General features: G+C 38.7%; 1 protein-coding gene across 2 annotated transcripts; it reads right to left on the bottom strand.

The window, feature by feature from the left end:
- Nucleotides 1-4,423: 4,423 nt before the first annotated feature.
- Nucleotides 4,424-15,427, bottom strand: LOC149836893 (YTH domain-containing protein ECT2-like). Of its 2 annotated transcripts, none has more exons than XM_090005645.1 (10): nt 15,087-15,427; nt 12,743-12,823; nt 11,648-11,712; nt 11,306-11,468; nt 11,141-11,217; nt 8,443-8,901; nt 7,791-8,351; nt 6,694-6,906; nt 5,393-5,548; nt 4,424-5,122 (listed from the first exon to the last, which is right to left on the bottom strand). In XM_090005645.1, exons 2-10 carry the CDS (start codon nt 12,768-12,770, stop codon nt 4,979-4,981), a joined length of 1,866 nt encoding a protein of 621 aa, XP_089861771.1. In that variant the 5' UTR covers nt 12,771-12,823; nt 15,087-15,427; the 3' UTR covers nt 4,424-4,978. The 2 variants fall into 2 exon arrangements, with proteins under 2 accessions (XP_089861771.1, XP_089861772.1); XM_090005646.1 differs by having other exon boundaries at nt 15,074-15,190.
- Nucleotides 15,428-17,334: the final 1,907 nt, after the last annotated feature.

Below are 17,334 nucleotides of genomic sequence, written 5' to 3'. Positions count from 1 at the left end.
TAACCCAATAAATACTGCCTTGCGTAATTTTTGCAAAAATAACTAAAATACCCTTGCACGGCACACCTCTTGGGGCATGAAGGGGTATCTCATTGACTTAGGAAGAAGACGAAGTTGAGCTACTTCACATCTATATCCATATCCATTTTCCTCGACACTCGATCCGGTAAGTAAGATTCAAATAGAAAGTAGAGCCCTTGGACTTGATCAGATTGGGACCCAGGACAACAGCTCGACATCTGGATCCGGAATCAGGCAGAACTGACACGTAGGGCCCGTGGAAAATAGCTTGGGGCAAATGGTAAGTGAGGTCCAGTGCCAAGCTTAAGGCCCAGGTTCGAATCCCTCTGCCACGTAGGGCTTAACACATATCTAGTAGGGGTCTGCCTAACCCAACTTGCCTTTATTTTATCCGTGCAATATATATATATATATATATATATATATATATATATATATATATATATATATATATATATATATATATATATATAAAGAGAATGAAAATATGCCAATATTGATGTGTACAGTTTAAATAAGTTGACCTCTCCAAAAATAGTGGCAAAGAGCTTTTTTCTAAATTTTTCAAAAGAAGTCTGCTTTTTTTTTAAAAAAAATTAAGAAGATTCACCAAAAGAAAAAATATTCGTCTTAAGATCACAAACGGCATAAATACCCTTTATTTGATAAGATACCCTCTAAATGCTTGCAAAAAGGGATGTGAATGGATAGGATTTTATTCACTATTCAACCCAATCTGACCCATTTTAGCTGGATTTGGTAAGTCAAAGCCATATTTGATTATAATTTCAAGTGGATATGATTTTGATTTTTGGGTACTTAATGAGATCAATCGAACAGTTAAGTGACATGGCTAAGTGCCATAGCCTCTCCCTGGATCCCTGCTCACGAATGGTTCGATTCGATGGACATCTGAATTTGATTACGTGTAAAAAAATCACATTTGGTATAAGTTTTAATTTCACATCTGAATTTGAATTTGTTCGCTCAGTAGTCGAATTTGGTATTGATCACTTCGGATCCTAATCTAAAGCATTTACATCCCTACTTGGCACCAAATTTTGGCCATTGATATTTTTCCAAATTACCATATATGGGGTTTTTCTTCTTGGTATAGCCAAAAGAAAAAAAAAATCTTTTGGTTAAAAAAGAAAAACATTGATTATTCAGCACACCGCCCTCTAAGTAAAAAGTGCTAGCTTTTATTTTTTTATTTTTTTGAATTTTCATTTTTGAGAATAGATTATATATTTTAAAATTTAAAAAGTCGTATTTTTATGTCCAAAACTGCAGGATGTGTAACACTTTAGGGGTGTCAAGGGTCGGGTTTGGTTGAGACCCAGATGGAACCATACTTGGACCAGATTTTTGGGTATGGTATCGGGTTCAGACCCAGGTCTAAACGGATGTTGGCTAAACGGATTCCTATTTGGATTCGAACTCGAATGGTGAAAAGCTCTTATCATATCTGTTTTTTTACATATAATTGGATTTGAATATCTATCAAATCTCGATATTTATCGGACTCAGAACCAAAATATCAAAACCATATCAGCACCCGATTATAATTGGATATGGTTTTGGCTAATCAAATCTGTCTAAACTAAATCGGTTTTGGTCAGTTATCAGATAAAATCAGGTCCGTTGATATTCCTAAGAATACCCGACTGCCTAGTGGGTGATGTAAATGGCCCTATCCCTTTTTAGGGTTTTGGATTTTGGGTCCCAACTCCCGAGTACCTGACTGCCTATATCCGTTTAACAAGTGCCTTCTAGATCCGATTAGATAAATGGTTCATTTTGGTATGGTTTGCAGTGTCGAACCCATAGTCAGCAATACGTCAAACGGAAAAAATTCACTAAAAAATCATTACCCGTTTAAAACTGTTTTGCATTAAAAAAGACAAGAAAAAAAATCGCATCAGAAAATGGATTATAAAGATTTGATAATAATATTTATGGGTTTAATTCGCTTTTAATTTTATTAAATGACGTCCAAAATTGGACATAAGCATGAGAATTTTTTATCTCGTTTTATAAGTCAATCTATGTATAGGAACTACAGGATTTGAATCCATAATCCAGCATGATTCAAACCCTAGATCTGGTGAAACTGAATCCTTGTTGAAGATTTTGTTAGAAGCATTTCTTTATAGAACCTTTCATTTTGCAAATATTTTTTTTCCAAAAAGAGCAATTTAATTCGGCTTTAAGGGTCTGTTCGTTTCATTCCCATGAAAGGGAAGGTCCTTTCATAGGAAAGTCACGTCGCAGGATTCTTTCCGTGGACACTTTACTGGGGCAGGTGTGATGTGAAGGAAGTTTCAACCAATGCTGAAATAAAAACCAGAAAATCAAATTGGAAGATTTTTTGTTAAACAATAAAAAATAAGAAAACAACAGAATTTGACAGATTCTGAACCGATTCTGTTTCGAATAGGCTAAAGAAACCTTCCCCCCATATGAGAAGGCTATCCCTTGTGAAAAAGAAGCGTAGGTAAAATTCATTCCAAGAGGGGTTTTCTGTGTATGGATTTATGTAGTAAATGCATGGCCAATGTGAAAAGAAACTCATGATGACTGTGAGCCCACGGGAAAACAAGTTGGGCTTGTTTATTTCACCTGCATACAAAAAATGAAGGGTTTCATAAGTAAACCCTCATTTTCATGTGTAAATTCAGCAAACAAAGCACCCTTAGTGATCGTTCCATTGATTGTGAGAAGGTGTGGGACAGCTAATGCACGTTGGATTCTTCTCATGAAAAAGCCCATTCTCTTTTGCAATAAATGAGTCTGACGTTGCAGACTCTCACTCATAAGGAGATCAGTGAGTTCAAGTAGTACCCAAACTGCAGAGATGAGCTGTTTTGGTTGATGGGTGACCCCACCAGAAAATTTTAATTAGGTGTTTGTTGCCCTCTTCCATACGGGAAAGGGCACGAAACAAATGCCCCCCAAGTGAAAAAGCGTTTTATATAAAAATATAAAAAAAAAAAGATGTCTTAGTCTGGTTCTAGTGAATGCATAACAAAAAAAAAATAAGTCAAAAAGCGTATAAGACCAATACAACTCCTAATCATATATATGGGTAAATGTTGGTAGTTTTAACAAAGATGTTGTATCTTCTACTGTCATACAGCAGGAGGCATTATTCCAAGGTATTCAAATCACAACAATATATGGAATCTTAGAAAGAAAGGAACTTCCAATTGTGTGAGTGCATACCTGACGGATTAGTTTATCACCGAGCATCTGATTCTTAAAGGAAGCGGAACCAATACTATATTTATTAATTCTTTTAGCTTTCTTGAATGGCAAAATGTCTCATATCATTTGCTTATCAAATAACTTTAGTTAGGTAAGCATGGATAGTAACCAAAAATCAGGAATTAAAACGTTGTAGTGTTTGTTTCACTTGTTAAATGCAACCAACTTCATGCTGTTGGTTTTTTCCATAAGCACTACGACTTGTATGCTAATTGGTTTGGTTTAAAGAGGATATATATGGGTCGCAATTGATTGTAAATGTATTCAGCTCGATCAATTTACCAGGGATGAATCCTATATCATGATTTTTTTTTTATAAAAGACAAGTTTTTTTAATAAAAAAAAATAGCGTGTTGGCAGCCATTGATTTTTGAATCACCGGAAAAAACAGAGAAAACGTTAGTATCCAATGATCGAGTCAATCAATCCCTACTAAATGAATTGTGCAAATCATATTTGCACGCTTAGAGTTTTATCTAAAAATTGAAAAAAGAAAAAGAAACACACTAGATTGTACATACAATCGACTGAAGCGGATACACAGCTGTTTAAACACGGCCAGTAGTGGATACCTCAAAAGTTTGCATTTCTCTAAGGCCATCAAGATTTGGCTTTGGAGCAAAGAGTGGCTTTTGGCAGTTGAAATTTCTTGAGATGCCTTCAATGACAAAATTGAATCATCTAGCACCTGGAACAAACACACACACACACACAGAAGTCCATGGTTTTTGATCGCATATCTGAAAGAATCCAATCCAAACCCATTTAGTCTGATTTGGTAGAATGAAGACTTATCACAAATTCGGTTTGAGGTATTATGTCAGAATCTGAATCCAAGTTCAAACCGAACAGGAATCTGATGGATACCCAAATCTGTATATCAATCAGCTATTTTATGCTTGTTGGAGCTGGGTTCAGCATCGCTTTTTCATCCAAACACATATATGACTGAATCAACTAGCCAGGATCAAAGAAGATCAGATTCAGTAAGGCTTACATAAAGGCCATGTATATATATATATATATATATATGTGTGTGTGTGTGTGTGTGTGTGAAAACTGGAATATGTAAACCAACAAAATATGTAAACTGAGATTTATAGAGAGAGGGAGGGTGGGAAGCATTATGCACAAATTTATTTTACCATAGAAATTGCATTCTCCATTTTTTCACCTTTTTTTACCCTCTTACATAATTTTTGGTACACAAGGCCTTCCACAAGATCCAGAATGTTGCTTCTTCCCTCCAAAGCACAGGCACCCCAACCAAAAACCAGTTGTGCTCATACTCAAAACAACACTCACCGGGCCATACCCCACATCCACACACTCAAAGAGCTACATGTTAATTCATACACCCAAAACACAAGAAAGAAAGAAGAATGGTAAACAAGAGATGAAAACCAGAAACAAAAACCACCAATTACCGGATACATCCGGTAGCACTCCCTGATCTGAAACAAAAGGAGCAGGACGAGAAGATCAGAGGCACCGAATCTTGATCTTTAATGTTAGACTCCGCATTTTTCAGACACAAAACGGCCAGAATGCTCCTGGTCTGCTTGGCTCTGTAATCAATCGCCTCTACAGTAAGCAAAATACAACTTTCCAGCAGTGCACATGAGGGGTTACCATACCAGCAACAGTCCCAGCTGCTTTATATCAGGACTCCAATCATTGCCAGCTCTGGTCATACTTTTGCATCAACATCTGCAGGTTGTCCATCCTTGCTCTTTTTTGAGGCAGCTGAGCCCATCAACTGACCGTCATTGAAAACAATAGGCTTTGAGATTCGCACCTTCGCTGTTGCTGGTACAGCATCATCGATTTTTTGCTGAACACGAGTCAAAAAAATAAATAAGCCACTGCAGCAACTATGCAGTAATATATAGACTAAATACCCTAATAAGGTTAATGCTGACACAATTGAACAATTAGGGTTTTGTCATTCACAGGAAAACACTATCTGCAAGTATATTGTAGACAGTTAAATTCACAAACATGCCGTGTCAGCATGTTTTTTGGTGGAGTAAATTTTTTTAGATGAATTAAAATTTACTCCAACAAAAACAGAAAAAAAAAACACCAAAGGTTATTACAATACCTGCTCTGGCTCTAAATGAGGACTAGGCAGCCGAATCCTCTTGTCCTGCATTGCTTTCTGCCGACTTTCGTAAAAATCAAAGTCATCAAATATGGACGTCTTCGATGTATAGTTCTTAAAAATTCTCAGCAATTCGATACCTTGAGGATATTTCACCTGAAACAGAGAACAAGAATTAAACTTCTTGGCACAACTAAAAAATATTATCCTTTTGTTTTCTTCCTTAAGGGTGTGTTTGCTGCCCTGCTGGGGGAATTTCCCCCAGGGGAAAATGTCGTGTTTGGTGGGGGTTAGGCCCCACTGAGAACGGGGAGAAGTTCCCAGTTTTCAAACATGCCCTAAAGGAATGAAAAAAAGCATAGACAAAAGGAGAAATTGTGCTTCATTTGACCCACTCAGGACTGGATGCAAGTTGGCCTCTTCACATGGACTTAGAATGAAGGTTCTTAGAAAAACAAACACTAGGTAAAATCCCTTAATGACTGTAACCATGCACTTTATCCTAACAAATGGCGGCTGGAATGTTTAAAGAACGATTAAAAAGGACTTCATGCAACACTAAGCAGGGGAGGGGAGGTGTTGAATATCGAAGGCAAATTTTCAGGACAATTAAAAAGCATCTTGTCAATGGAAACATTGGAAATGTTAAATAAAAATGATTAAAACATGGAGTTTTTTGAAAACTGATTTTATTGTGGAATGTTGCACCAAAGCCAAAATAGTAATTTAAAAGAGGTTTTGCATTTCTCAAATCTATAACAGTGACTGTAATATGCACTTATCACCCGTGCACAAAGAGCTTAGCTTTTCGCAACAAACATGAGCTCTACTGACGGCTGATCGCTAGAAAAAGAGCCAAGCTAGAACTACAATTAGGCTAGTCAGCTTAATCAAACCAAGTCCAAGCACCACACTCAGGCTGATTAAAGCTCAATTAATCTCAATTATTGCTTTTGTTTAAACATATTAAGCCATTTATTGGTTGCATATATTAGTGTATGACAATGTCAAAACTAAGATGCTTGATGTACTAATTAGGGTGTTCCCTCTCCCGGGAAGTTGGAGGTTCAAAAGCTGGACCTCTATTATATTACATCTGCATTACTATACAGTTAATTCAACCTGGCCCGAACCAAAGATTGTCTCAAGCTTCACCTGAGCTGGTGAGCCCTACTCCAAAGTAATACAAAAAGGATTCATATAAGAAAATTAAACTCTAGAAGTAAGGGTTCCGTTTAGACATGACTGGTGGACACCGGCAACGCCATGAACGAAGTCAGAGATCCAACAAAGAAGCATACCTCCTGTGTGTCCCTGCTATTAGTTACAGGCTTGTTGTCATTATTCTCCAGTATAATATGCCGGAACTGTGGATTTGGGACATCTTTTATAATATGCCATTTGACAGGGAAAAAACCATTCCATTTGTCTTGTTGCCAAAAATCCATGCTCTTGTTAAAATCCACTCTCCCAGTCATCTCAGCCACTCCACAAAATTGACCGCTAGCATTCACCTGTGACCACAAAATCCAAACACGCTTAGTAACCGATCTCACATCTGAAAATACCAAATACATACAGAAAACTCATGCTTGAATAGTAAATTTTTCCTTCTTAATGAAAAGACACATCAACTTGGCTCACTGACTATATAAACCAGCTCATGTGGCAAGTTTCATACCAAAATCATACAACAAGATGAGATTGATTTACAGTTCAAGACCATCTAAACCCTAGAACAACAAAACATTTGATATTCTCAACAAATATGTACTAAATATATGCATAACCTTGAGCCACTGCTAGAATAGGCTCAAGTCCACCGCTTCCTATGATTAACTTGTCTGCATATGGAACTTGGCTCAAAGGTATATCGCCTAAATGCATATCTTGTTTACCAGTAATACTTACTACAATGAAAAACCCAGAGATCAACTAGTAAATTCCATGTATAAATTCCCTACACTGTATGTATCTTCTGATCAAGGTTGCCAAAAAGGGAAACGGAAATGCAAACGTCTTCGGAAACGAAAACAGGAAACAAGGTTTTTCAAGGGTGTGTAAAATGGGAAACACAGGGGAAACATTTAAGAAAAAGTAATATAATAAATTAATTAAACAAAAAAATAAAAAATGTATCCCACGAAAGGGAAAACGGTTGGGAAATGTGAAAGGAAACACATGGGAAACGGTTTTCCCAAGTGTTTGCCATGAATTTTTTAGTGTTTACCAAAGGTTTCGGAAATGCAGTGTTTCCCGTTTCCAAAACGGTTTCCCGGGAAACGTGTTTCCCACTCTCTTATAGTGTTTCTGGTAACCCTGATTCTGACTGACAAAATGTTACTTTATGGCTATAAAACAAAGAAAACCCAACAAATAAATGCACAAATGACCATACCGAGAAAAAAAGGAACACAGGGCATTTCAAAAATGTCTCCTTGCACCGTTCCTGAGCATCTTGGTATGCGCTGTCAAGCCTCTTATTCCCATTGGGTGTGCTTGCCCAGACGTTGTATTTGATGCTCTTATGGATGTCATCCTCACTATAGGACTTGATCACAAAGAAGAGAGCTTGATCATACTTAACAGGGAAATCTGGTAGGTTGCACTGGTCCCTCGTTATCACAACATTAAAATTGTTGCCTTTGCCATTATTGTCTGAACCCAGACATTCAACCACATCCACATCCGAAACCCAAGAATTCCTGCCATTATTTGTTCTTGGGCCTCGATTCTGTTCATTAAAGAGGTCAAAATCACTGATTCCACTTGTCTTATTTCTTGCTTTGAGCTTTTCACTTCCAACCCATCCTTGCCCATTTGTTTTGAAACCCATCGGGTTACTTGAATAGAGGAGTCCTCCCTTACTTGGGTTGGAATATGTTGGGAACTTGGTGATGGGAAAGTATCCCTTCGCAAGAACAGCTGTAGGCTGAAAATCAGCTCCTTGCTGTGCCACCTGAGAAATCAAGGGGAATATTAGATATAGAGAGAGGGAGGGGTGTGCAATGGAAATGACTTGCTTTAAGTACTTTCAACTAAAAAATTACCTTGTTCACAGGCATGGCAACAGGAATACCACCTTGATTGGGCAGCGAATCTGATGATGGTGGTGAGGCTTTTGCTTCTAACTGTGTACTCGACTTTGCAGTCGGTGTAGGTTTTACATGAGCTGAAATGGAAGTCTGCTTTGAGGGAGGAAGAGTTGACTTTGGACAGGAAAGCGCTGGACCACCACTGATGCCATTTATTTGTGCCCCATCAACAATGAAAAGAGATGGATCCCAAGAGTAAGCTGGCATTACCTCAGACCCATACGGAACTGGAGGTGGAAGATACCCAGGTGGAGCAAGTTGGGGGAGCAATGGGCTTGAAAAATAGGGATGTTGGGCTAAAAATTGACCAGCAACACCAGCCATAGGTGTGGGCAGATAAGGACTTGATGGAGATTGAACATATCCATACCCTGGGATGTAGTAAAGAACCGATCCATTTTCCACTTGAATGCCCTGAACGAAGAAACATATAGTTAGATAAGCCAAAATTCAGTCAGTAGGAGACATCAAACAAAAAAATATATTTCACAGCTTTTTGAATTTCAAAAAGACGTAGATCAAGGCAGTTCATAATAAATTATCATAAACTGATGGAACCAGTTATAAAATGAACCAAGGAGCTAAAGCACTTTAAGATAAATATCCAGTCACACAACAAAAATAGCCAGTATAACCAGGGTTTAAATGCTTCAGCTTTCTTTTACATATGATTCATTGTCAACAGTGATGCCGCACATACTCACACACAAATGATAACCCAATCATTGACTCGGATCAACTATATAGCAAAGTCAGAAATTCACAATCATTGCATGTAAGGGAGCAAAACCATCTGTTTATCCAATCAACTACAGGGTTCACCATATAAGGAGGGATACAGCGCATCAACCAAGCTGCAGATACATGCACACAACCAAAAAATAGAATACCGAGAAATATAAGCTAATCACCGACCCTACATCGCAATTATGTAATGAAAAGAACATACAACATGTGTAAAACTAGGACGTGTGTTTGTCAGAGTTTACTCAGTAGAAAACGTGTATCAGATTAGGGTTTTTTCATGCTCAGATGTGCTTCTTTTGGAGAGAGAGAGAACCATTCATATAACAGTAAAACTTGATGAGTATATGTTCCAGTTTTTTCATTAATTCAATTCAACAACCCAAAGCATGTTTTTTATTAAACTAATGACAAACACGTTTATAGTTCCAGATTAAACAAAAAATGCTGTAAGTCTAACATGGTCCAAGTGAATCCCTGCAACAATTCTGGACCTGTCACACAGGTGCGGATGCAATACCAGTGCTTTGGGAGTGCAGAAGCACCCATGTCACATGGATGCTCAGAGAAGTTTCAACACGACAAGATTGGGCCATGATTTAGAAGAAGTTTCAACATGACAAGATTGGGACCTTGATTTAGAAGCAATGAAATCCAAAATCAGACAGCTGCAAGGATCGGGTACAGTAGGACAAAACCAGGATTTCCAGTCCAATCACTACCAGTTATTCGGTCCACAGCATATGAATCAAGGAATACAACTAAATGCACGATTTTCATACAATTAAAAGAGGTACATCTCCGACAAGGATGACATAAAAGCTAGACATGTCATCCAAGTACACCGCCAATAAGACAAACAGCTACACTCTAGCAGCCGAGGCCCAAGAATCAGATACCACATTGACAAAGAAACAGGTAGTTCAGATATCACATTGACAGAGAAACAGGTTGTTTGTGCGGAGTATAACTGTGCAATGTGAATGTGACACTGACAAAGCTATATGCACAAATATTGACACAAAGTCACTAGGTCAGAAATGGATACTAATCCAGAAATGGTGGATATTATCAACTTGGGGGTATGTTTGGATCGTACAAAAAAACAGGATACAATGGTATGAGTTCTTCACTTGATGTCGTACATGCTCTCATCCAAAGAGACATTTGAGCATTCACAAGGAAGAAATGGATCAGGGATGACCTTACTTGGATTGGTCAACACAGACTTGAAATTTTGAAGTTTTTCTTATTTCTATCCCTCTTTGTTCCAGGCAACTTCCCGCTGCCATATCTTATGCTTATTATTGCATTTACCATTCTCAAAATAAAATATTGGCAGCAAGTGGGAAGAAAAAGATGGATGCATTGAGGAAATGGAAATGAGTTAGCAACATATCATTTTAAGAACCCAAATAAGGCCAAAATCTGAAGATTTCTACACAAAAAGTGAAAGATAATGAGATCCAAAAATCAATGGCAAATCCAACAAGGGATTTAGAATAAACAGAACAGTCATACTAAGAATAAAAGATTAACGTAAACCATCATGCAGAAAATAATACAAACCTCCTGTTTGAATAGCAAAGAAACAAAATCACATTCTACAAGTTTAGAAGCAAGGATCGTCCAACTCAGAAGTCCTTTCTTGAACTTCATCAATACCATGTGGAGCAGTAGACAGATGAACAGAAACTCACCAGCTCCAGTGGCTCAGCATAATTGTACAAAAAAGATATGAAAAACATAACCAAAGGAAACGGGTATGGCCAAGAGCCTAAATACAAGCACTAAATGAAGCGAAAAAGATAAAGCAAAAGAAAAAAACTGAATAACTGCAGGAAAAAGGAAGAAAGCATGTAGATCTGTATATACTCCAAGAGACCAAGAAGACACAGAATTAACTTACGGGATATTGCAAATCTAGCCCATTAACCCCAAGAACATATCCCTGATCACCCCACTCCCCGAAAGAGCCATCAAATCCTGAAAATGTATGAAGAGCATTATGAATAGCCATGTCAAAAAGAAATTGACAGTAAAAACAAAAACTATTAATTTTCCTGGCACTGACCTGGATAATAATATCCATAGTAATTGCTAGCTGGATAATACATGCCTTTCTCTGTACTTACAGACTCCTGATCTGCATCACTTCCCTTGGCACTACTAGTGGCATCTCTTGTTGAGGATACACAAGAGGTTGCATCACATTGACTCCCATCTTTTGCAGGAACCTGAGAGGATGTGTAACCATAAGACATGCAAACCTTTTCATAAAAATTAAGAGAGAGAGTGAAGCGCAGTAAAGGACAGGATGACAATCAAGAGCCCAAAAGCAAACTGGATAAAACAAAAACTTGTTCAAAATTTTCAATAGTACACATCCAGTGTGAACAATATGAAGGGTGTATACCATTTTTGAATCAGCAAGATTAGAGGATGGATCAACTTTCAGATTTTGGATCATTTCTTCCAAAGCTGGACAACAACAGGTCAAGGTTTCCACGAGAGAAAGGCCAATGATGAACACACTATGTAACTAATCGCTTATTCAAAAAAAAAAAGGAACCAGCCAAATAGAGTTGTTCACAAATTGGATACTAGGTTAAATGAATATTTCATAGTTTGATGTAGAAACTAATATGAATCAGGCATCTAAAAATAGACATCAACACCTAAATCTATTCTTGATGTCATGGTCCACCAATGACTAAATAACATTGGGAATTTTTATTAGACACAAAAGACTTGGTCAAAACCAGATAGATAACAAGCCACACTTGATCCATTCTCAAGGAAATTCATGAGACTCTGATTCCAAACCACTTCTTACATGACAACAAAACATTTTCGAGTCTGGGGAAGAAAATACACAAACATGATGGCTAGACCATCATTGAATTCAGGTAACACCACACTACCAAAAAAATTAGTCAAACAAGCCGCTAACAGATGCCAAGGGAAAAATGAGAACAACCCAACCTGATAAATGAGCCAACCTAAGTTGCTGCATCTTACAACAGATGCAACGAACATAATGCCACCACAAATGCTGATGCTATCATTGGTGAAAAAATCTCTCTTCAAACATGAGCAAATCAAAATTACTGGATCTTTCAATAGATGCATGTAACAACAGAATCCACAAAAACTGACGCAATCATTTGTGAAAAATGTGGCTTGATACAGCAGAGGCCTTATAACAGATTAAAGAAGAAGGCCAATGGAGAGAAACAGAAAAAACAAGAATCCAAACAGTATTCGTAGCATATTCACCAAAACTTAAATGCACAAACAACCCCCATTTCCTACAAGAGAAAAGAGAAACCAGAATAGTATTATAAGATAAAATGATATTCAGACACCCACGATAAGAAAAGCTTATCTATAAAAGAAATAACCAAAAGAAATCAAATTGTAAGTACGCCTACCCAAACCACAACAAGAATATTAGATCCTCAAAACATTAGTACACAAAAAAGAAATACAACAGAAACAGAAAGGATACACTTCTCAGTTTGTACTTCTGTTGCCATTAAGTCACACCAAAGATCCCCACAGAAAAAGCCTTTGTTACCTCCCTCCAGTTCTACACACCACAGCAACCAACAAAGAAAAGCAAAGATTAGAAAACCAAGCTCAGAACCTAAACCGCCACCACAAACTTGCGCCTGTCAAACAAAGAACTGATCCCTTTTTATACTAACAACCAAGAACCAAAAATAACATAATTTAGATTTCAACAAAATAAAGCAGGAAAATATAACACTGAAAATAAAAAGAAATGGATTCTGGAAGTCGTCTGGCCTCATTCAAGAAACAGCATTTGCATCTGTTTTGGGTACAGAGCGACGTGGGTTTGAGATCTTTCACATTGATGACTCCATTTCAAGGAATAGAAAGGGTGGAACCTGGGGCCAGAGTGAGTTGGGTATCGAGTTGTACATGCTATGGGATTGGCACTTGACAGAGGACATTTACTTAATATTCATAGAGGAATGGAGGAGACTATGATCTTGTTGATTTTAGGGAGCTGGAAGTCCTCCATGATCTAAATATACTTTTCTAGAAGCACCGCATTCTGTAGTGAAAATGGTCCCTTAAGATGTCTCTATTGGTGCCATACCAAGTCAATTAATGCCTTCTACACTACAGAATTTGTTTAGATTTACACTGCCGCTAACTCATTTATCAATACACAGGAATCTATCGGGCCAGCTTTCTTCTGGCCTGATTGGCAACAACCTTGAGCAGCAGCCTTTTGACCTTCAAGATCTATACCAGCTACTTGACTTTTCACAACGTCAGCATAAAAAATCAGCAGCCATCCAGGGCACAGTCAGTATCCAAGAATATTCACCATTAACATTCTGACTCTAAATTCTATACTAAAATTTTCAAGGACAAAAGTAACAAAAACTGTTGAACCCATCCTCAATACACAGCTCAAAGGGGAAGCACCAGAAACCCACACAAACATACATGTAAAAAAATAGCAATGCCGGGGCGTGAACCATAGATCAATCAACATAATTTTCCTGAACGACAGACCAAAATGGTACCAAAAATTTATAATTCTGAGGGTTGATCGGCCTTCAACCAGCCAAACTATTGGATCCAAGACTTTTCAAATTTACAGGAAGGTAAAACCTTCGGATTGTCAGTTTCAACACAAGAGTTCACAGAGAATATTAGTGCACGAATAAAAGCGGAAAGAAACACTCATCGAATCTACAACGAGATAATAGAACCTAAAAGAAATTTCTGCAAAGTTAAGTGTCACCAAAAACAGTCTTCAATCAACACAGAACTTCTCCAGACAGCACAAACATGGATAGAAAAATGATGGTGATGACGATCACGACGAAGAAGACAAAAAACTAAAATAAACAAAACCCAAAGCAAACGCCCAGGAAATGTTTTTGATATAAGAATCAGTCTCATCAAACAAAACCGCCAAAGGCAAAAAGGAGCCTTCTTACAGATCACCAGTGGCCCGACAAGAAAAAAAACAGTAATACCCGAACCCTAAAACCTCTGCAAAATGATAATAAACACTCTTCAGATTCCAAAATAGTTCCTGAAATAATGTAAAACTATTGAAAGAAAACGAAAGCATGGAAGAAGCTCGTGATAGACCACCCCCGCTTAAAGCACGAAGTCTAGAAATCAAAACAATGAAAGAATTGCCAGAAAAAAAACATCAAAAAATGAGAGAGAGAGAGAGAGCATAATAAAAACATTAGAAAATTCAGCTCTCTGAAGCGAAGAAATCGGTAATCTGAACCGTCCAGATCCAAGTAAATAAGATGATATTCTGTTGAAATCTGCCTTTGATAGGATAGATAACAAAAAACAAAGAAAACTTTTCGAATTCCAGAAAATTATTAGTCTTCGGAAAACCGATTTCCAGATCAAAAAAAACAACACTCCTACTGAGCCAAAACCTACTTCCTTCATTGAAAGCACTTTAGATCTTCCTAAAATCCTTCACGAAACAGCTAACAAAGCCCTGAAACAGTCATCAAACGCTGCAAAATCTTTTCAAAAACCCGTAACCGGGACCTAATCGCCATCAAACGCCCCAACCACTAGCCGATACCTAAAACCGTCATCAAACGTCGCAAAACCTACACGAAACCGCTAACCGGCAGCTAAACCCGCCATTATAGCCTTCAAAAAACGGATGAATCCATAAAACCGCGCCCTTTAGCAAAAACTACCTTCGAACGAAGCGAGAAACCTATTCAGATCGGCCAACACACACGAGAGAATACGAAAACCACCAAGAAGGATCAAAACCGACCGGAGGGCAAAACACTCGGAGAACCATTATTACCAGTGAAAACTACCTTCCGAACCACGAAACTACCCCGGTTCAGGTTTAAAACCGCCCTGGGAAACCTCCTTCCCGGGAAGAGCAGGGACAAAACCGCTTCCCGTTAGGCCGAATCAGCCCGAGCTCCCACGAAACCGCTTTTGTTAAGCGAAAGCGGGAAACAAAAAACCGGAATTAGGGTTCAGAGGAAAACACGAGAGAGAGAGGAAAAGACGTCTCCTCGGGAGACTAGAAGGTCAAGGGAAGGACGGAACGACGGTCATGCGTCCACGTCACCGACACTGCTCGAATCGGACGGCCATCGTCTCTTCGGGTTGCGTGGACACCGTTCTTAAACGTTGGATGAGTTGAGGGTCCGAACCATATGGGTTTGTAGCAACGCAATAAATAAGGAATTTGAAATTTAAACTTAATTTCCATTCTCTAAAATGACTGAATTACCCTTGTGGGACCCATTATGTTTGAATAAGGGGTATCATTGACCTTGAAGAGAAGACGAAATTGAGCTTGCACCACCTCTAATTATATGATTAGCCTCATCTAGATCCATATCCATTATTATCCGTGAAACTAGTTTAGACTAGGGGTGTCAAGGGGTCGGGTTTGGTTCGAACCCAGGTGGAATCAGACTTGGACCAGGTGTTTGGGTATGGTATTATGTCCAGACCTGGGTCTAATACTGTCCATTATAAGAAAAATCATACCCAGACCCGATAATAGCTACATGAACCAAACCCAAACTATACCCGGTAAGACTATATTTTTTATCATTTTTACTTTGAAAAATTGCAGATCTTAATCCAAACTTGGGTTGGGTTTGGGTCCAGGACTGGTACAAAATTTCACAAGCTACACCTAGGTCCATGTATTAATCGGACTAGTCCGAACTTAGATCATAATTGAGTCTTCTTATTTATCACTATACCCGGATCTTATAGGGTTTGGTTCGGGTCGGTTCTGGATAAACCAGACTCGTTGATGCCCCTATTTCAGACTAGACTAGGGATACAAATGTTTGGGATCCAGAACAGCTAAATGCAAATGCGTGGAGGGGTCGGATCGGGAACAGCCCAAATTTGCAAAACCTCTATCCCACCAAAGCCCAGTTCAGAGGTGTTGGGTGTTTTCCATGTTGAAGATAGTTTTCTGTAGTGAGGAAAAGACGCCTATAATCCAAACAAGCTTTGAAATTCATACGTTTTTCCTTTTCTTATTTTATATATTTAAATATAAAAAACAAAATTTGTTTTTCTCTAAATTTGAATATACAAGCATCTCATTTGGGTGGTGGTATCCAATGTTTTCAGTATCGGTCTGAATCGTTGAGCCAGCGATTCAGCTGTATCGCCGATACAAATACTCAACTGAATAATTCTGTATCGGCCTATTCAGACCTGCAGCGTATCGAAAATTCTGCCAATACGATGAGTATGGGCTAGGGATGGCAGTGGACCGGGGGACAATGGAGCTCGGCCCCGCCTCACCCCGTTTGGACCGAGGAAGAAGTGCATGGAGGCGGGGATGATGGTTAAAATCTATCCCCGTGCAGGGATGAAGGCGGGGATGGACTTAAGCTTTTCCCTACCCCGCCCCATTCCCGTCTCAATCTCCACCTAGCCTCGCCCCAATATCAACTCTTTAAGGGATGACTATAGACTAAGGGGAAACGGTCCCGCCTCGCCCCCGTTTGGACCGGGGATGGAAGACATGAAACGGGAATGGAGGCGGGGGTGGAGGTTAAAATCCATTCTCGTAAGAGGATGGAGGCAGGGATGAAGGTTCGAATTTTGAAACGGGGTGGAGGTGAAACCCTGTCCCCCGCCCGGTCCACTGCCATCCCTTGTATGAGCCTATAAGCACCCATACTAATGACATTGGTGTATCTGCCCTAAATCTGAATGGTAGCACTATGAGTCAATCAAATGTAAGCAATTGATAATTTGTGCTTGAAAATAATCCCACATCCAATCAGAAAACCACATAAATATTCACGCCCTCAAGGACTTCGCTCATCTCGCATGGGCGACTTGTAAACATCATTAAGTTTGAAATTTTTTTAAGGCAAACTAGGGTTAAGCAGACCCGGATCAGTTATTATTCAACATACCACTGGGGTTTTGAACTTGCAACGTCTCACCACGTGGAGCTCTCATTGGTTAAACGTCATTAAGTTAACGGGACCATGCGACTTTAAAACCCATGAGGAGCATCCCTTGCCGTAAGGTCGGAATAAAGGTTTTACCAACCGAAGGCCTTTCGAT

Source organism: Nuphar pumila, chromosome 5 (genome assembly GCF_984573655.1).
Source record: "Nuphar pumila chromosome 5, dmNupPumi1.hap1.1, whole genome shotgun sequence".
Classification (NCBI taxonomy): domain Eukaryota; kingdom Viridiplantae; phylum Streptophyta; class Magnoliopsida; order Nymphaeales; family Nymphaeaceae; genus Nuphar; species Nuphar pumila.
Note: the sequence above shows the minus strand (reverse complement) of the source record. Positions and strands in the feature narration are given on the sequence as shown.